Source organism: Colius striatus, chromosome 10 (genome assembly GCF_028858725.1).
Source record: "Colius striatus isolate bColStr4 chromosome 10, bColStr4.1.hap1, whole genome shotgun sequence".
Classification (NCBI taxonomy): Eukaryota; Metazoa; Chordata; class Aves; order Coliiformes; family Coliidae; genus Colius; species Colius striatus.
In genome coordinates, this window is record NC_084768.1 from 31,051,487 (window position 1) to 31,069,439 (window position 17,953).

Genomic DNA, 17,953 nt, shown 5'->3' on the forward strand with positions numbered 1-17,953 from the left:
ACAAGTCTCTGAGACATCCAGTGTTTGGTAAGGTTTTTGATTGCTGGAGGGGTTTTGGTTAGGGGGGGAGTGGGAAATGGGGTTTTGTTTTGTTTCCCCAAAAGAATCCAGACATACTGTATTAGCTGCATCACCTTTATCAAATACTCATCCAGTCATTCCAATAGCATGAGCAGATGTCCAGAACTGGACTTCCTGCTACAGAAGACAACTGGACTCCTCTCCATCACCATCTTCAGTCCTGTGAACTCGTACTAATTCTGTTCTTTTTTTCATAGCTTCTACTGTGGTGCCAAATACCCAGCCTCACTGTTAGTTTCCAGTTTTGCAAATGCTCCACAGGCCCCTCTTGAAAAGCCTGACACGTTTACTGCTTTTCATTCTTCCCTTCTAAGGCCCATTGAAGCCATGATTATTTGCAACCACGTGTAACTCAGCAACTTCACCACTGAGTTCTCCACAAAGTGAGAACTTTTCCTAGCAATTCATTGATTTGCTCCAAAACATCAGCCTTCTGTCAGTTTCCCCCAGCCTGTCCTCCCAGACTGGAAGGCTCCACGTGGGAACTGTTCTGCAGAGAACAGCAATGCAAATAACTTCTGCTACAGCTTTACCTTCCCCTAGCTCACGTGTAACGTTAGGATCATCTCTCAGCCCGTGGGGATCTCTGGCAGTCTTTCTGCTTTTGACAGTTAGACAAAAAGCTTTCTTTTCTTTTTTGTAATGCCTTTAAAATGTTGTTCCTCGGCATTTTTTTGGGCCTACCTCATTATGGTTTATATTTAACTTGCCAAAGTTAATACTCTTTCCTATTCTCCTCATTTGGATACAAATCCAGCTTCAGAAAGAGGACTCAGAAATAAGGGTCTTGTTTACGTTACCGTTTAAGCCCTTGCTCAGTTTTGTGGCTTTCCTTCAATGTCTTATTTCCTCTCCTTTCTCAGACTTTCACTATCCAAACTGGACACAGCATTCCACGAGTCTTGGGTTGTGAGGTTTAGTGGGGGTTGGACTTTTTATTTTCAGGCAGTGCTACACAGAATTTCTCAATGGATGTGTGCACACACGTAGCTGAAAAACAGCATCTCGGCTGCCACAGTTTGTTGAGATTACACAAAGTTTTCTCTGTGTCTTTTCCAAGACAAAGGTTTTCTGTCTTGGATATATAATCTGTCTTTGCTCTTCCCAGATGTCTTATTTCATATTGGATGTATTAACGTATATTTTGTTGGGCTGGGGCCATTTAAATCAGGCAATCCAGATTGTGCTCTGAAAGTAACCAATCCTTTCTTTCATATTGTATAATAAGCATATCATTTGCACACTTAACCCAGGACTTTTTGCAACTATGATTACTGATGAAGGCATCAAGCACTGCTAGAACGAGAACTGATAGACTGAGGGCCTCAAAAAAGCCCCAAACATTTAACCTTTCCTTATCACCAACCTCGTTGAGATTTCTCAGGGCATTGCTCTATAAAGTCCAAACTCACATTTTTACCATTAAAGAAGCACTTACCAAGAAGAGTTACATCCTCTGAAAAATATTTCTTCCATCTCAACTATTTCCATCATATTTTGCCTATTTACATTTAAAGTTGCACTAAAAAGTCAGGAACCTTTAGAATGAGAAAACATTTATTCATTTTGTTCATGCTTGGAAAGGGACAAACCAACCTTATCCAAATAATAAAGGAAAAAAACCACATTTTCTGGTGAAGGTCAAGCCTGGAAAATGTCAGGCACAGAGATGATGTGTTTCTAAAGACATGAGCCACCGACAGCAACATCTAGAATGAAAGATATCATGCAGCTCAGATTCTTAAATCATCAACAAGCTAATCTTTCCTTAAGAGTTCTAAATAGATAGTCATAGAATTGTGTTGGTTGGAAAAGACCTCTAAGATACAAGATATTTTAAATTATGACACCTGGCTTGGTAATCAGAGAATCACAGAATGGTGGGGGTTGGAAGGGACCTTTAGAGATCATCCAGTCCAACCCCCGTGCAGAAGCAGGGTCACCTAGATCAGGTCACACAGGAACATGTCCAGGTGGGTCTTGAAGCCCTCCAAGGAAGGAGCCTCCACAACCCCTCTGGGCAGCCTGTGCCAGGGCTCCCTCACCTGAACAGGGAACGAGTTGTTTCTTATATTTAAGTGGAACTGTTTGTGTTCCAGCTTCATCCCATCTCCCCTTGTCCTGTTGCTAGCTACTACAGAAAAAAAGGGATGTCCCAACCTCCTGACACCCACCCTGTAGATATTTAGTAATAGCTTTGCAAAGTTCTTTGTGTACAAGAGAAGTTTCAGAAGAGGAAAAAACGGTGTGGATTTCTTTGCAGAACTACTGGTCAGTCTTCCTTACACCAGTCTTAAGTAAAATAATGACATGTCCAATACTGAATCCAATTAATAAAGAATTAATGGACATCCTGGGAAAAATATCAACATTAGAAAGACTTAAGGTTCATGCTGGAGAAGCAGCTGAACATAAATGCCCAGCAAGATGCTGTCTTTCAAACTATGAACATCATTTTTCAATGTATGAACACGAAAACAAAGTTACTGTCTGTTTGCATGGTATTATTCCAATGCTGTCACCTACTGAGAGAATCTTAAATAAATGTCAAATTAAAAGAAGATCAATGCTTTTGCAATAATGATGTTATCCATGGGAATGATGCAGTGCCTCACAACCAGATTTAAATCTTTAAAATTGAGCTAACTAGCCCATGATCCACCATGAATTTACGACAAGAAACCATCATGTTCTGTGCCATGAAATAAATCAGGATAAGGGACCATTAATGGTATTCTTCTGGCCTTAATAACTGTACTAAATAGTCTACATTCTTCAGTGTATATCATTTATCTCTGCAGAATCAACATGTAACAACAGCCATGCCTTGGAAAGGGCACTTAGGTTTCAGCTGTATAAAGAAAAGGCGGCTTTAGGTTCAGACATCTTAGCACAGTTCAATTATGTCATCTTCCTCTTCTATACTATTTACATTTAATATGTACACAAACACAGATTTTAAAACACTCAGGAAGTTTTTAGGAAGAGGATCATGATGTATCTACCTTCATCTCTAGGATTTATTTATATTCTAAGCAGAGTTCCAGAATTCACACAGAGATAATGCTGATCATTGCTGATTTACACTGGTGATGGAGAACACGGTCTCTAAGCTGAGTGGTTTGTTTTGTTTAAGGCCTGGCTGTAGCATCTGCTGGTTACAAGGCCATGTCAGATTCTCATTTTTGAAGCACGCAGATACCATGGTTTGCCAAGAAAAACAAAGAAAGATGATACTGCCACTCTCAGGCTTGGCCTGAAGGCCACGGTCACCCAACGTAACCCCTCTGTGCGAATCATGGAAACTCCCTCCTCAAAAGAAAGAAAAAGCATCTTTTAGAGAAGTACCAGCTGTGTTAAAAAGTCCACAGCCTCTTTTGCCAAAGAGATCCCTGCACTACAGCACCTTTTTCACATACATTAGAGGCTTGTGCAAAGGTCAAAGAACCAGTCAGTCACGTTTTCCATTGGATGAACCAAACTGAGGTCCATGAGCCTCAGCAGTGTGACGTTCTGGCCAGTCTATCTTCTGAACCATCTTCCAGCAATTCCACAAACTCCTTGAAATGCAGAAACCACACGAGGCATCAGAGAAAGCCATAAGCCAAACCGGTCTGTTATGATTACATTCCTCGTTTCTGAGAGCCATCAAACAGTACTGCAACTTTCCATCCTTTCAGGGGGAAATAAAAGCCTGAAGAAACTCGTAACACTTGAGCTAACAACTTCTTGACAGAGTAAGACGCACAAATCATTAATAAGATGTCAGGCTCTTTGGAAAACACTATTGCAAAGCCTCCAGGCACCTGAGAGATGCTTGTTCTCCCAAGTTGTTTTGTGGGTTGTTTTTCTTTTAAGAAGACCACACTCTACCACTCCAGATAACTTAATCTGTTACCAATTAAGCCATTGACTCTGACCACTCAGCCCACTATTTCAACACCAGTCTTTCCTTGAACCAGTGACAGAGTAATGACACTTTTCAGGATAATCTCTGCAGATCACCCACCTTGAAGGATGAGGAGTCATCAGGGGAAAATGAAACAACACCCCAATGAAGTAATTACTTACTTTGGGAAGATGACAGTCATGAGTGCTGATGTATAACCAGGCTTGCACACTCCCTCAGAGAAATTTGCATACTTTGATGCCAATTCTGGAGGCCTGTGAAAAAAAACCCAATAAGTAGAGTCAGGACTTTCCTGGCTATGATCTGGCTTTTGCAATCATCCAAGTTATTCTTTTTTCCTTAAAGCCTTTCTGAAAAATAGCTGTGAGGAATAACAGAAAATAGAGGCAGGTATTTATTTGTTGCAATATAGCACCACAGGAGAACAGCAAACAAAGGATAGGGTTGAAGGCAGCTGAAACACCACTGAACCACGAGCTTTGCTGGAAGGTTTTCATACAGGGGAAGGTACAGTTCATGAAAGAAAAATACCACTTTAGACTTCAACCTTTGGGAAGGAAGAAAACATCAACACCACTTTGGCTGCTTTTTGAAAGCATGATCGAAGTTAGAGCTGTAGAAAAGTGTTATTTAGAACACTGTTTAGAAGCTACCTTTCAAGCATTTGAAACAAACTGCTGAGCCATTCTGACAGGCTACCATCAAGGGGCACATGCTTTCAGTATTTGGAACAGATGACATTGCTGCTGTTCTTAATTCAGCTTGCCTGGTCATTTTGGGGAGGAATTTAGAATATTGGGGTATTTGTTTTTTCAGGTAGCTCTTCCCCAGAAACAAGATGGACAACTCAAGAGAAGATGTTTCAGTACATACTTTTACCACAGATCCACTGAGTGACCTGGATAAAACATTTCCTTTTATCTGTGACCCTGCTCACCACCTACACCATTCTTCCATTCATCCATTTCCCAAAAACATTACAAGAGTGTAACTCACTTGTGCTTTCAAAGTCACATTAGACACCTTAATGTCAGCCACAGTATAAGAGTTATTAATACTTTTTCAAAGCATTTACAGTTACATGCTCATTCAGAGGAAGTTGCAAGTGTTAACTATTTCAGAGAGTTTATCAATGGTGTTGTATTTGCTACACCATTTTCTTAGCAGTAGGCATGTAATAAAAGGGGTTTTTTTCCTACAGGTCAATAGTAGGAATGGGATGATGATGACAGTACAGATCTGCAGAGTAGATCCACTTGAATGTTTCACAGAGGCCATTATTATCACAACCATGCTGTCTTCTCCAGGCATCACCAACATCTCCTAACCAGCAAACTGCTGCTAATGGATGCACAGTTCCAAGTGAGTGAAACCCCAAGGTGAAGACAAGGTCCTAGAAGAACTGTGAGCAGTGCAGCAAACAGCAGCACAGGACCTTGGCTGGCAAAACTACATATCAGAAATGGTGCTGAATTGGTAGTAACTATCCTTCTTGTACCAGTCCTGGGGTCTTTTTTGAGAGATCACTGTGTAGTTCCATCTGGGATGACAGGTGATTTTACAATTAGCTGCATACAATACAAAAATCTATAGTTTTAAAGCATAAAATCTCTTTCTGCTGAATAAAAACCTAAACCTCCAACAGATGGAAGAGGAAAAAAACTGGAGAAAATAAAAACTTACTGTATTTAATTTCTTAGGACTTAAAAACACCAGAAGAAGCTGAAGAACACAGACCCCACTCTAATTCTGCCACAATTTCCTGCACAGTTTTGGCCAAAACATGTCACATTTTATTATCCCAATTCCTCAACTATAGGCTAGGAGAATGATACTTTGGCTATTTACAATGTCAATTATATATAGCAAAGTTTAGATTCCTCTCAACTTTGGAGAGATAGAGGTGTACCACTGTCTAGCACAACCCAAATCCACAACTTCTGTTTCCATGGCTGATGCTGCAATACATAAGTCTAAATGAGAGAGATGAGAAACTAAGATGTAGCATCTAGAAGTGTGAATCCCAAAGACTTGGAATGAATGATTTGTGTTCTAGCTCCAGTTGAGATGCCTTTAGATAACAAGCACAGGAAGGAAAGACCTGTTGCTGACCAAACTGAAGGTTTTAACAGTGCTAAAATACATCTTCCTCTGACATAGTCAAAAGGGACAGCAGGGTGTACAGATCACAGCTTGTTGTGGCATTTCAGATATGAAGAAACATGGGAAACCTTAAAGCAAACTTACATGCTGCTGGGTTTTTATTGTTTAAGCAACGTGCAGAAACCCTTAATACCAAAATCCTCAAAAACGAGTAGAAAGCAACTGGAACTGATCTGCAGCCACCACGACAGTGAGTCACTGCTGGCAAACTTGGAGAACTATTTCAACAGCAGGACTTTCTCAAATGACCTCAGTGGTCACACAAAATATCTTGTGCCACAATCACAGGCCTTTTTCTCTTCTCTGGTTTAATGGTGCTTTCATTATCAAATTAAAATGTCGTTCAGATGCCCATCATGGCATTTCTGTAAAAGAACAGTTGGCTGAAACCTTTATGCATTTGAGTTGCACAGAATGCCAGTCAGGGCAAAATACTGATGGCAGAGCTGTCAATTACAAAAGTCACAAAGATAGCCAAGGCTGCTAAAGCCTGAGGGGCCAAACTGTTAACACTTCTTGGACGTGATGAAGTTCATGATCCAGAGTGCCAGAAGCAGAATAATTCTTGTAAACCAATTGTAGCTGCCATCTCATATCATTCAACATTTACTCATCTCTTCTAGCCACATATTGAGCTACAGAAAACTAGAAAAGGGCACTCTGTATTGTAAATTTCTCTAGGGATGTATTTTATCTGTTCATTTCCTTCAGATTACACATTACACACTGTCACTGCCAGCAGGCTCACAGGGCTAAGCCTACATTAGGTGTTAAAGCAAAACACTTACAGTAAGGCTGGCTACAGCCCATCCAAGTTAATATTATTTTAGAGATACATATTTGCTTTGTGGGTTTTTTTTTTCCTGCAAATTTCACAGATCTCAGAGAGATTTCTCTTCCATAAGTCAGCCTGCAAAGCATCCTGCATGAAGCAATCCACCGAGGACCCTGCATTATTCAAACAAAACTAGCTTTGTAAAATCACACTGCTGCTTGTAGTAGCCAAAATAACAGTGTACAGAAGTGCAATGTATGAAAAAGCATCTCCTTCATATTTAATAATGTACTTGCTACACTGCTGCATATATTGCTGCTTCTGTGATTATGCTTCTTGCTTCCAAATGGAAGAAGCTCTACAACTTGAAAGTACATTCTGCAAAGGCCACCTGACAAACTACCAAAACATGGTGCACAGCACTGCAAGAGCTTATGTCTGATTCTCATTTTGGAATCCTGAATTCTGCTAAACAACAGATGGGTCAAGAACTATGCACCAAACCAAACAGCATTACTTTCTTAGTGCTTTACTAGTAAAGAGCTTCATGTCATTGCCTCTCCAGTACTGTGCCTGGAATCCAACGCTAACCTAATCACACAGAAAGCTGTTGCAGAACAAAGGTGCACATTTCTTCCTCATCTTCTAGGTCCAATTACATTATTCCAGCTCCTGATTCTCAAGCTACTAGTCACTGTGAAAGCAGCAGTGGGGCTGAGGTAGTTGAAGAGAGCTAGTGAACACAACAAGCATTTAATGAGATGACACTGTAGATCCTTCAGTTTTGTTCAGCTTTTGTGCAGGGAAAACACAGTAAAATAGGAAATTTATCCAGATAAAATGAGGAAAACAATTCATAACCAGTAACTGTAAACATCTGCAGCTTTTAAGCAAGTGCCTGCATGACAGTGAAGTTAAAGGGAAGTAATTGGCTCATTCCACTAAAAAGAAAACGCACTCTTGCTTTTTTTCCCCTGACTTTTCTCCTATGAGACTTGCATGCATCCTGAATTCTCAAGACTTTCTGTGCTTCTCCACACTGTTATGCAGACATCAATCTTAACAAAATTTCACAATTTGGATAAGTTAAAAATCCAGCTGCTTTCAGAGGATTTAGAAAAAGCAACAAGATTTTCCCTTCTGCTTGCATTTGGCAGACGTGTGTCTTCATTTAATTCTTCAAACATGAAAACATCACTCCGGTTAATTCCTTCATCGTGCCTTGATCAGGGACAGAACATCACCCTCACAGACTGGAATCTAACTCCATTTTCCAAAGAGAAATTAGCAATACAAAGTCAGTGTTTGGACTACTAAAAAAAAACCCAGTCCACAATTAAGCTCATGTAATTGAATATTTAAAAACCTACTTAAGAGTCAGATTGTGTTGCTTTGCCTGCCACATGGAATTTAAGCTGTGGGCTGTAGAACCTGAAAAATCTCATCTGCTTTGAGATCAACTAAATACTGTTCCATTTTGTAGACTCCTGGAATAAAGCTTCCCGTTCAGTTGCCTCCAAATAAGCAAAGGGCTACATTTCAATCAGCATTCAGTAAGAGATAGTTATGCAATTGGCTTCACCACTGCAGGACTGCTCCAAACAAGACATTAACAAATGCACAATCAGAGTGGTTACAGTGTACATTTGTTTATATTTAATTAGTATCAAAGGGTCACAGATCTTTGAATGGTATTTTTTTTATACATCACTTATTCCATGACAAATAAACAGCTTCCAGTCCTCAATATGCTTTTTCACAATGTCTCAGAAGTTTGTAAAGCAACAAATCTCATTGGAAGGGGAGAAACCCTGAAACAAAACCATAAATCATCCCTCTCTTCCTATCTGGCAGGGACTTCTATTCAAGACATAGTTGAGACATTAAGTGCACCATCAAGTCTCTCCTTCATTACAGACAGTCAGTCTCACAGCAAATACTGCCAGTTCGCTTAGAGACATGGGGAGACAGCTTTAGCAGCTCTGGTGATGCAGGTCCTTTACTCCTTCAGTTACTGGTATTCAGTCAGAGGAAGGGTCATTAACCACCTGTAGAGTAGTCACTTCTCATACAGCAGTAACAGCAAGGAATTGAAAAATGTATTCACACATCTGACACTGTAAGCAGAGTCATGATCATCATGTCATTTTCATAGGCAGAATCTCTTTGAGAGCAAGACACTACAGAAACAAGATGAGCTGATGAGCCCTTGTCTTGGTCTGTGGTTGGAGCTCCACGTTCAAAAAGAGTGCAGCATGGGTTAGGAAGCAGAGACAGAAGCTTAAGAAGTTCTATTAGAAGTTTCCAAGCTTTGGTTCAAGTAATTACACAGCCTGATTGTGTGATATTTGCTATTTTTCTAGTTCCAGCTGAGAAACAAACAAACAAAAGAAAGGAATGAGGAGATACAAAAGAGAGCAGAGTGCTTACACTGGAAGAGACAGGAAAAGCATCTATCACACTGCAGATGGAAATGTTTTCAAATGTTACTTCAGTATGTAAGCAAATTCCTCAAAGGAGGTTGGATGATCAAATACAAGGAGAGATGGCCTAAATCCCTCCTCCTAAAACGATATGATGCACACTAAAAAAAATGTCCAGTTCTCCTTCTCCACCAAGGACTGAGGCTTCTCATGAAGTTAATTTCTTAGCAGCAAAGATAATCAACACATACTTTTATTTATTTGTTTGGACTAGTCAAGAACACCAGCTGAAGAAGATTAAGTTACATTAAACTGGCCCAGGAAAACAAAGTTTTGAAGACATTCCACCAAAACCCACGACCCATCTCCACAGCCCTGAAGGAAGATGAGATGCAAAGTCAATGCTGTCTCTTGGGAAACACACACAGGGCAGAGGGGCACCGACAGCTGAAGACCACTACTGCTGGCAATGCCATTCACCCTTCCTGAAATGCAATCTTTGCACAAGCACACTAAAGAGGCTGCAATCCATGAAAAAAGGCATGAGGATCCTACTTTCTTACTAAATTCCATTCCTGGTCTTTGATATACTAGTAATTAGATCACTGGGCAAAAGGAGGAATTTCAGAATAGGCTCAGCAGTGCTAAATTCATAAACATCCTGAGAAATACAGCTAGAAGCCATTTTGCTATCAGAAAGGATTATACCAGTACAGGGGGTTGAACTGCTGAAGAGCAGCTGGGCAGAGAGAGACCTGGGAGTGCTGGTTGATAATGAGAATGAACCAGCAATGTGCCCTCGTGGCCACTAAGGCCAATGGCAGAAGCAGGGTCACCTAGATCAGGTCACATAGGAACATGTCCAGGTGGGTCTTGAAGGCCTCCAAGGAAGGAGCCTCCACAACCCCTCTGGGCAGCCTGTGCCAGGGCTCCCTCACCTCAACAGGGAAAGAGTTGTTTCTTATGTTTAAGTGGAACTTTTTGTGTTCCAGCTTCATCCCATCACCCCTTGTCCTGTTGCTGGCTACTATAGAAAAGGGGGGTGTCCCAATCTCCTGACACCCACCCTTTAGATATCTGTAAGTGTTAATAAGATCTCCCCTCAGTCTCCTCTTCTCGAGACTAAACAGCCCCAGTTCCCACAGCCTTTCCTCATAGGGAAGATGTTCCATTCCCCTGATCATCTTGGTGTCCCTGTGCTGGACTCTCTCCAGCAGTTCCCTGTCCCTCTGGAGCTGAGGAGCCCAGAACTGGACACAGGACTCCAGATGAAGCCTCAGCAGGGCAGAGTAGAGGGGGAGCAGAACCTCCCTTGACCTGCTGGCCACACTCTTCTTGATGTATCCCAGGCTGCCATTGGCTTCTTGGCCACGAGGGCACATTGCTGGCTCAAGTTCAGTTTATTATCAATCAGGACTCCCAGCTCTCTCTGCAGAGCTGCTCTCCAGCAGTTGGACCCCCAGCCTGTCCTGGTTCATGGGGTTGTTCCTCCCCAGCTGCAGGACTCTGCACTTGTCCTTGTTGAACCTCAGGAGGTTCCTCTGTGCCCAACTCTCCAGCCGGTCGAGATCCCGCTGAATGGCAGCACAGCCTCTGGGGAATCAGCCAGTGCTCCCAGTTTGGTGCCAGTAGGGAACTTGCTGAGGGTCCCTCTGTCCCCTCATCCAGGTGGCTGATGAAGATGTTGAACAAGCCTGGCCCCAGAACCCATCCCTGTGGATTTTTATCATTTATTAATCTTTGGATAAATAAACTTGTGACTTAACACAATCAACATCACTTCTGAATGTGTGTTATTGGACTTTTATCTGTTCTAGATCCAAAATCCCTGGAGTTTCCATTTTAAGTACCAATATTCTGGTTTTACAGGTAAGAGACAAGGATGACTTAGTGGAAAAGAGTAATTTTTTTAGAGATGGGACGTGGCAGGACCCAGTCAATAAAAATCTCTCTCAGGAGTCAATTGGGGTTCTCACCTGACCTGCTTTTTGAAAGAACCATCTCAACAATGTCTAAATAAACTGTTTCCCCAAAGTCATAAATGATAGTGCTGTCTGAGCTTAGAACACACAATTCCCAAACCTAGCAAAAAATAAAGACAATGATTCTCTATTTAAATATCTCTCAAAGCTCACTGTTAGCACAGTGGCCATGGAAAGTGAGTCAATTAAAAGTCTGATAGGAAATAAACCACTCAACCATTTGGCCAAATGGAGGAATGCAAGAAGATAAATTGAAATGTCATATTCTTGTTGCTGTAACCCTAAGTCTTCATCACCAACCCTCATCTGTTACATCTACAAATGGGTAATGCTTTCTTTGGATCAGGAACAGTGTTTTTCCATTTAATGAATCCAGCAGTGTAGGTTCAAGAGACACAAACAAGAGCTAAAGAAGTGAGAATAAATAATCCAACGTGATTAGAATCCAGGAAGCCTCTGCTCATACTACTAGGAATTGATACATCTGAGGACAAAGATACCCTCAAAGCCTACACCTATGGGGAGGGGAAAAAACCCCAACTAAGAATTCCTGAAGCATCACAGCTGCAATTACAGTTGTACATCTGAAGATACTGCAGTTTAGTACACTTCAATGTCAAAAATCCGGTGCTTAGCAGTTTTAAATGCCAAAGCAGTTGAGAAAATCAGCTACACCAAGGTTTTAATCACCAAATCTTCCTTCTGAAAAGTGTGGTTCATTTCACTGCCAGGCTAGGGAACACTGTTTCAGTGTTTAGCTCGGTGTGAGAGCAGGCTGCCCTAGCAGAACGCTATGGATAATGATTAACATCATTCCCTGTACCATTAGAACATAAACCAAAGCCAGCAAAAGGCTGACAGAATGAAGCACTTCCTTCATATTATATGTAGTTAATCAGTAGATTTCTCAACATCAATATATTATTGAAGACAGATATATTGATGAGATCAAAAGCTACTAAGAGCTCTAACAACATCCTCAACTCAAGAATACCAAAGCTTCCTCTCCTTGGAAGTTGAGGAGCAACACTGGAGCAGGGATCACCTCAACTTGTCATTTTTTCTCCTCCCCTAAACAGTTCTTGGCAGCATTTTGAGACATTGGGGCAAGTGAAGCTTTGTCTGGCCATTTTTTTCCCCCACAGAGGAAGCCGAATCCTTTCTGTTGCAGTAGTACATCTACTGGACAGGCAACTGGCAAAGTCCAAATCTATGGGGACTAAATCACATTTGGGAAACATCTCTGTCAGCTACCTGATAACAAATCTTTAATACAAGACAGCTCATAGCACCCTCCCCTCTTCAGTTCTGTCAGTAACTTCGCAGGGGTAATGGTGATAAAAATTGCCCTTTAAACTTTACTTGGGAAAATCTGGACAGCCTGGAAAGGAATAACAACCAAACAAAGAGAGAAGACTCTACACATGGCAAGGACTTTAATTTGGTCTTTTTCCTGGGCTGGACTGAAACCGAGAGGAAAAATCCAGTGGTCAGTGAGCAGATTGCTTCAGATGGTACACAGAGGTGACCTCACAACTGAGGAATGTGGTTTAACTGTAGTTTTACAAAATGCTGTATGCAGTCACGAGGCTCTGAATACTCCTCACTCTTCTGTCTGAAGTAGTAGTCCAAGCAAATGCTGCCTTCACTAACCTATATTAGAGACAGATGTAATGAATTCAAACAGACATCAATTAATAAAGTACCACACTGAAGAAGACTACATATTGGGAGGAAATTGTTTCCTTCAGAAACCTTGCTGTAGACACATTTCATAACCCTGACCTGGAGGAAGCCTTGCAGATACTGTGACTAAATGTGCCCTCATGGAAACCCAGAAAAAATCCAAACTGCTTTAGGGTAAATAATTAAGAATAGCCAGAACTCTCAAACAGTATGAACAGCTGCAGAGCCACCCAGGTCAAAAACCTCTCCTCTTCACTCCCTACATTGTCCTAGCAAATGCTCTTCTGTTAAGATTTTTGGTTTCCACTTCAAAGAGCAGCTGCTTGTCTGAAAAGGCCATCCAACCAACAAACTGCCACATGTAACCACGATGAGTCAGAGACAGAATACAGTTTTTCTCAAAGAACTGTGAACAGCCCAATTAATCAGACTTTCCTTCATCTTGCATCACTTCACTGAGTCCTACATCAGAAGGAAGGTTATTTGTGGCTCTCCAAAAGAGAGAGCGAAGTGGTTTTCTAAGATGTTGGGTGTACAGGCTAAAGGAAAACTCCAAGACTGAGCATCAAAATAGGTTTCACTTTTCAATAGGAGAAATCCTGTCCTCTTGTCCTTGTTAACTCATCAAAACAGTAACACTTTACAAAAATCACCCAAGATCCACGACGATAAAACACAGCTTTGAATCCTGTACAGATCAGAGTCCTGGACTCAAACAGCCAAACGACACAATCATGGGGATTTCTGCCTTCAGTGACCTAAAAGGAGTCACCAGAAGAGGATGAAAAGGAGCAGGAGGAAGGCACTCAACACTTTGCAGTTGTATAGGACACAGATCACATTTTTCAGGTCTTCAAGTTTAAGCCTTTTAAAGAGTCAGGGGGAAGAGATTTCTCAGCAGGATTTAAAAGGTCAGAAATATCCAAACACATTCAATATGCAAATCAAAAAGATTTTGTTTGTTGGCTGTTCAGTTTTTCCTTCTTTAACAAGCTGGAACAGGTTGTAGGGCAGACAAGGAAGCACCAGCACGTGCATGTTCCGTGGGTTTTCTGTCCCTGCCTCGGTGGTCCTGACTGTGGCTGCCGAGAGCAGGGCTGCAGCTAGCGTCAGGAGTAGCATTGTTGCCTATTTTCTGCCTTTAAAAAAGAATCACATGGGCTTCTGTGTAATGTTAAGAGTACAAAGGATTTCATACAAGTTAAGTTTGGTTGGTTTTCTCAAAAGCAAGTAGAGAAAAACTCACGTGAGCCTTACAACTCAATTCCAACAGCCACAACTTCAAAACCATCTTACACAACACGTGCTATGTGGCTTCCTCCCCAACAAGGCACAGCAGATGCAGCTTAAGTAACCCTCCTTCATTGTGTTTTGGTCATTGCAATGGGCATCACACAACACCAGCTCTCCTAACCAGCCCCTGTCAGGTCTGGAGTCCTTTAGAGTACTTCCAGAGTGCAGATTTGTCACAGATACAAGCTGCAATGTCATGCTTCCACGAGGAAAAAGTATATTCTCTATGTACCAATCTAATCAAAACTTACCTTGACCTTCAGTCCTAGAACAATCTTAAACAGTAAAACAAAGAGACTGTTACTAGCAAGACTTACTGTCAGGCTTCCAGTCATAAAACTGGGAGCAGAAATAGTAAAATGAAATACACCTCTGGATTACATTTAACAGGGTTCCTTCAGTTTCTGTCACCTGCAGCTCCTGTAGGTCTATCATCTCTGTAGAGAGCTAAGGATCATGGTTTCACAGCATGTCACTACCTGGGAGATCATCCTTTCCTTTGCTAGGCAGTCTTCTTGAGCACAGCAACAAGGCTTCCTGCTTGCTTTCAGCATAAATGAAACATTGTTTCCTTACCTCATAGATGTTAATCAGGGCTGTTAAATGTATAGATTGGTTATACTATCCTTCCTCAGCATGCAAGAAGCCTGTATGTGTTTGTTGCACCAAACTCTTCCCTGCCTTGATGGCCTTTGAAGATGGAACAGTGCTGGCCGGCAAGAAGGGATCAATGTCCAGCCAGACAGGTGAAGAAGAGTTGATGCTTGGTGATCTCATACAAACCTTTGGGATTTCCAACAGGGACAATTCTTGCATCAGTTTAATGAGAAGCTCACAACTGCTTTGATTCAGGACAGGCAGTGACAAGACACCTGTTTTCCCAGTGTCTGCTCATATGTTGTTCATTGTGAACAGTATCAAGATTACAATGATAAACACCAGTGTTTTCACATAAATCTGTTCTTGCAGTAAACTCTATAGTCAATTAGAAGATTAATTGCTTTAATGGTTTTAACATAGCATTTCTCACCTCTTGGTCTGAAGTTTTGGAAATGGTCAATGTTTCAATAACCAAATCCATTCAATTTTCATACATTATTCAAAATGCAAGAAGGTCTTTGTAGCAGGACATTTGGCAACTAGAAACTTTACGAGCTCACCAGTGCAGAAGCTGGCCAAAACAAATAGAATTTATCTCAGAGTTTTAGAAGTTTTCTAAAGGAAGATGAACTGCAGCTTTTTATATGCTCTTCTCCCAAGAACATAAAGCAACAGGACTCCATAACATTTATGAGCTTATAGATAATCCCTGAATTGAGTTTTGCCACTGAAGTACACTTAGCCTTCTGTGAATGCAACAACTCTAAAAAGTGTTGCTCAAACAACACTTAATAGAAACTTGTGAAGTCAACTGGTTGTAACCATATCCACCCCAGGAAAACAAACACATTTAACTAGGTTAACGCTACTGTGGTGAAGAACCACAAGCAAAGTAAGTGTTCCACCTTACAGATAAGGAAGGGAAAAAAAGAACAGAGCCTTTTCTGTATAGATTTACTGGGTTTTATGCAAATAGGCTGGCTAGTTAGAAGAATACAAAATGTGCAAATCCAGTCCTAAGAGGAGCACATCAAGAAACAAATCCATCTTACACATACCAGGCACTTTCATGCACGTTCACTTGAAGAACACATCCATTTAACAAAAGTGTTTCTTATTCAATATGCAGATGAATTGGAACTATATGTACTACTTTTTCCTCTTTTTTTGGTGTGGAAACTCGCATTGGCCATTATTTTATTGTGCTCTGAATCAGAAACAGGTTGAATAGCTTAAGTCATTCCTTTTTTGCTTTTAAAATATCTGTACATCAACTTTCTGCCAAGAATGTGGAGCACCCCTAGTGTTTGAAGATTTATTAATTTCTAGCAGTCCAAAAAAAATCTTCAGCTACTTCTTCAGAACTTCTTGCAAGAATGTTCCCCAGACACACCAGTAACACACACACTTCGGTATCTGCTGGTTGAGTTTTTGCTGTTGATCTTTAGGAAGGTACGTTTTTTCCTCATCCAAACAGAATGAAACTCCATGTAGCTACTGCACATTTCTACTTCTTCTATAAATACGTTACCACTGCTTTCCCTTCTCCTCTTGGTAAAACTGGTTTTTTTTTTCCCACAAACATTTCCTTCTTATGAAACTGAACTTGTTGAGGCAAAGAGTATAAAACCACTCTAAACAATGCCCAGCTATTCATATTTTTTGCTTTACATTCTTTCCTCACATGGTTGGGTTCATAATTACTTCCAGCTTCAGGAAACTGGCCATTTTAAAAGCACCAAACATAAGTTTTAGGCTTTGTTTGCACTTAAATTAAGTAATAAGTCAGTTCTAAGTAACCAGCAATTCCAGTCGTCACCTTCTTCATCGACTGAGGTTGTGACTAACATCAGAATCCCAGTTAGGTAGCGGAGACTCACTTGAGAAATCCTTACCTGAATTCAAAGGATCAGAACTGAAAAACCACAACTCTGAGATGAGCTAAGAACAGAAAAACCAACAACCAGGGATGGCAGTTACATCCCATCCAAATGTGGGAGGTTTGATGGATGAACAACAAACAGCATTGGTAATTGAATCACTATGAGAAGCTAGGGTTCATTTGCTAACATATTTGAAGTGCTCAAACAATTAGTACAGATTGGAAGAGATTAGGTAGAAAGACATGAATTAAAAGTCAAAGAAAAATCTGAAAGGAAAGAGAAATAAACAATCATCTTTCAGGAAAATACCAATGTCACAAAGTATGCTAAGCCTCCAAATCATCTTCCAGAAAAAGATTCAGGATGCTCTTGCTTGTGATGGTCAGAATCCCTTCATTTAGCCAGCACAACACCCTCTTACCCCTGCTAAAGCAGGATGGGCAATCATTGGGACTTCTCACTTCTCCCCCCCACTCAGGACCACAGGAATACAAGAAAATGGGAAACACAAGAAATGGGAAAGTAAACAGGGCAGAAAGAAATCCCACAGCAGCAGGCATGGGGAAAGTCCAGCATTCCAACACGTTTATTGCTTATTTTTACAGTGCTTAATGGTGAAGTACCACATATAGACACAGTTTCAAAGGAGCCTCCCACCCTAGAAACAAAATGAGGGGAAGGGGCTCAGTTTCAGTTCCTCATTATTAAAGCTCTGAAGTAAAGAAATTTCAACAAACAAAGGTAACCCAATCTGTGTTTCCTTCCCTCAAACTCTCTCCATTTATATGATCTTTTCAAAGTTTAGATCAAGTTTCTTCTGAATTTGCAGGGTGAAGGTTGTTCTTTCTGGCTTCCCTCCCCCCCTCAATTCCTTTGTCTTTTTAAAGTGAAGTTTGAAATTATCATGAATATTTCTTTAAACTGCTGTTAAACCTCCCAAACTCACTCTAATATTGAAAAAAACCGTGTAAATACACAGTAGCACAAAATGTCTGGCAAAGCACAGAACTCGGGAGAAAAGTATTGCTCCTTTTAATTAAGTACTGCCTAAGAGTTCACCAAGTATCCAATATAAAATACACACCTTATGTTGTATGAATACAGTAATACATTATACTTATGCTGTTAGTATTAAGTTATTTTAGTTAACCAAACTG

At 40.8% G+C, this 17,953-nt stretch overlaps 1 protein-coding gene across 10 annotated transcripts in view; it reads right to left on the minus strand.

Annotated features, from left to right (window-relative positions):
• The window catches only part of ST3GAL3 (ST3 beta-galactoside alpha-2,3-sialyltransferase 3), a 182,402-nt gene that overhangs the window by 109,366 nt on the left and 55,083 nt on the right, over positions 1-17,953 (minus strand). For all 10 annotated transcript variants that reach the window (XM_062003580.1, XM_062003584.1, XM_062003582.1 and 7 more), the window contains one exon: positions 4,153-4,245. In XM_062003580.1, the coding sequence (XP_061859564.1) occupies positions 4,153-4,245 (93 nt within the window). The remainder of the gene's footprint in view (positions 1-4,152; positions 4,246-17,953) is intronic.